The 3,082-nt window shown below is 36.1% G+C and overlaps 1 protein-coding gene across 2 annotated transcripts; it reads left to right on the top strand.

Annotated features, from left to right (window-relative positions):
- Nucleotides 1-841: 841 nt before the first annotated feature.
- LOC119070083 lies at nucleotides 842-2,650 on the top strand. Of its 2 annotated transcripts, XM_037174396.1 has the most exons (5): nucleotides 842-1,042; nucleotides 1,116-1,292; nucleotides 1,514-1,717; nucleotides 1,791-2,169; nucleotides 2,245-2,644. In XM_037174396.1, the coding sequence occupies exons 1-5, from the start codon at nucleotides 1,037-1,039 to the stop codon at nucleotides 2,529-2,531; spliced, it is 1,053 nt and encodes a 350-aa protein (XP_037030291.1). In that variant the 5' UTR covers nucleotides 842-1,036; the 3' UTR covers nucleotides 2,532-2,644. The 2 variants fall into 2 exon arrangements, with proteins under 2 accessions (XP_037030291.1, XP_037030290.1); XM_037174395.1 differs by having other exon boundaries at nucleotides 1,791-2,650.
- The last annotated feature ends 432 nt before the right edge of the window (nucleotides 2,651-3,082 follow it).

The following is a 3,082-nucleotide window of genomic DNA, read 5'->3' as shown; positions in this document are numbered from 1 at the left end:
CCATCTTACAATGATTTTGAAAGAAAAGTTTATTCAAAATAACTTTTCATCTAAGAATCTCGTCACAAACATTAAGGTGTCCTCAAAGTCATCCTTTTTGCCTCCGTGTACGTTACAGTTGTCGCATTTCAAACAATGTGCTCTATTGTATGAAATGCCAACTGCCATGTAACGTAGGCAATGCCAACTGTCATGTACATGGAGGCAAAACGGAATGAAAACAGATGACTGTGAATTCAGACTTTACGACAAAATCTATAATACAAAATATAATGTTGGTTTGTTTGTTTGTTTTTTTGGCTTGCTAAGGTGCCCAGACGAAAAGTCCTGTAGACTTGAAACCTAGGAAGCGCACGCATTTCTTCTTCTTCTTCATTATTATGCGTTATTTAACGCGTGATATTTTTTGCGTATTTACGTCGTGAGAAGCATTTTTGTAATGCGTGAAGAGTTTAAGAAATATTTATTTTTGACGGATGAAAATAATTTTGACGCGTGAAAATATTGTTTACGCGTGAAAATATTGTTGACGCAAGAAAATATTTATTTTTGACGCGTGAAAATATTTTTGGATTTTTTTTTGCTTTAGACGTGTTAAAATGGTTTTGGGAAAATTTATTTTGAGAGAAAAATATTTGACTATTTTGAAATTAATAGCAGTCATAAGATCATTACATCCGTTGACTTCCTACCATCATTTCTCTGGTTTTAACATACATTTTGCTACAATAAGAGAACACTGATTCAGACTATGTGTCATGTCTCTGCATCACATATACTCCTAAAGCTCCTAAATCGTATTAATGATACATGATTGGTCCAGTAATTTTTCTGATGGTGATTCAAGAGCCATTGTAACGGTTGTCTGTGTTCATTTGTTTAATTTAGATGGTTAAAATAGCCTGTCGGATATTTATTTTAATTAGTTACATATTGAGCTATTATATCACAAAATAACTGTTCCTGTTTCAAGTTTATTTTATTTTCGTTGTTTCTCGTTGTAATAAGCGAAACGAGTCGTTTGTTCTGTGGAATTATGGGTGTAAGTTTGGAATGCGGGCTAAACTGGCTGACAAAAAAATAGAGCTTGTTTCAAGGTTACATACAATTTTCAGGACATAAATAGCAAGAGTTGTATCGATGCCCTTCAAGGAGCAAATTTGATACAATCAACTCAGAATCAAGCCGCGGGTAAAAACAATATTGTTGTCGTCAATCCCGAAATACACCTTCACAGCAACAATGGACACGGCACTTCTGAGTCTATGAACAATGACAGAAGACGCATAAAGGTGAATCAATAGGACTTTACAAAAAATATTGACCCATTCATGCAGAATCCATTTCTTCTCAAAATACGAGTAATGGAAATAGAATTGATTACTTAATCTCAGATTCAGTTCTACACGCTCGTTAATGCAGAGAACTTTCCCTTCAAAAGTTTCGTGTCCCATAATTTTAGGGGCATTTCTTTATGAAAAGTTAATGGTAAATCGAATGTACACATTTTCAGGAACTGGAAAACGAATTGAAAGTAAAACAGGATCAAATCGACCTGGAAAGAGGACGTCGTCTATTAGAGGAGCGTGAACGCTGTGCCGAAAATATCAGAGTCAATAAACTGTTACATGAAAAGGAAAACCAAATCCTAGAGCAACATGATCTCCTTAGTTGGCATACTGATATTGTAAAAGAGAAAAGGGCGTGTCTGGGTGAGGTATGATCATAAGACAGAAAACTATTTTTTTTTATCAAGAATATCAATTCAAATTTGTTCTTACCACCCTTAGGCGTACCCGGCGTATCTGTATGGACAAAGCGAAAAACGATTTCGTATGGACCATGGGACCGCAGATGGTTTTCAGCAAGCAAACAAAAAACGAAAGAACAAGAAAAGGAAACGTTCACAACAGTTTAACCGATCGTTGACCACTAACTATTCTAATGGAAATGCACACAACTATCATGGTCAACGGATTCGGTCGAAAACGGAAATCAATTTTAGAAATGATCCAATGGAATCATGGGAATGGAATGGAACGAAATGGATTATGATAAAAGCAAATGGCTCTGCACCAAATGATCCAAAATCCAGCGAAACTAGCAGTGAACAACAAAAGCAAAATTCGATTCAAACGATCGATCATTCGACAGGCAAAACATGTGACGCTGGATCTTCTAATGGAAAATTACAAACGGTTGTTCCGTTGGCGAGGAAAATGTGTGACGCAAGACCATCTGTTCAACCATTACAAACGGACGTTACTTTAACGAACAAAGCGAGTGACAATGATAAATTAGAACTACCGAGTAAATTGTGCGAAGAAGCGTCGAATATCGTGCATTGTTTGGATGACACTAGTGATAAGAGGTTGGATGTAACGAATTTAAGTCATCAACAAGTTGCTGTAATGGAAATAAGCGTTCCTTCAGACATTTCCATTTCGTTTGACGAACGAGAAATTTCTAGATTTGTGGACAATGACGTTACATTATTTGCCATGCCTAAGAGAACTAGGCAACTGAAATGAAGTAATTTTTGCTATCCACACAATATTCCCATTTTCCTATTTATTATATTTTTAGCAATTATCTACTTAAGTAGCTCTTAGCAATTTACAATCAAAAATAAATGTCTTTTAGAACCAAACCTTCAGACCTTTAGAACTTCTACAGCGAATTGTCAATTCCTTAACACTCATTCACTCATGCGGATGTGAAATACCATAGCACTGTTAAGTGCTATGGAAATTCCCAAAAACAATCTTGTTTATTAAAGTCTGAATTTTAGCGCAACCGTACAGGGCTTGTCCCATGCGTATGATATGGACACCCTACTAATATATACATATCAGCCGCGGTTTTGAGCATATGTAAAACTGACGAATGAAATTTCAACGTGTCTGGCACAACAGTCCTTTTCACTCTAATTTAGATTTTCTACGATATGTGCAGGACGAGATATACATTAGGCCTACCCCCGTTAAAACCCTTCATACTGAGTCTATAAGTTTACACTCGTCAAACCATGAAAACACTGAATAGTTCTTTCTCAGCAGACCTTGCAAACAGGTCTAGGGAT

Source organism: Bradysia coprophila (assembly GCF_014529535.1).
Source record: "Bradysia coprophila strain Holo2 chromosome X unlocalized genomic scaffold, BU_Bcop_v1 contig_45, whole genome shotgun sequence".
Lineage (NCBI taxonomy): Eukaryota > Metazoa > Arthropoda > Insecta > Diptera > Sciaridae > Bradysia > Bradysia coprophila.
The sequence above is the reverse complement of the archived record's forward strand: the minus strand, read 5'-3'. Positions and strand labels throughout refer to the sequence as shown.

What these genes read in the sequence shown, in the direction of transcription:
- LOC119070083 (XM_037174395.1), top strand. An exon ending in ATGACAGAAGACGCATAAAG is followed by an intron (nt 1,293 to 1,513) that starts GTGAATCAATAG and finishes ACACATTTTCAG; the next exon opens with GAACTGGAAAACGAATTGAA. An exon ending in AAAGGGCGTGTCTGGGTGAG is followed by an intron (nt 1,718 to 1,790) that starts GTATGATCATAA and finishes TACCACCCTTAG; the next exon opens with GCGTACCCGGCGTATCTGTA.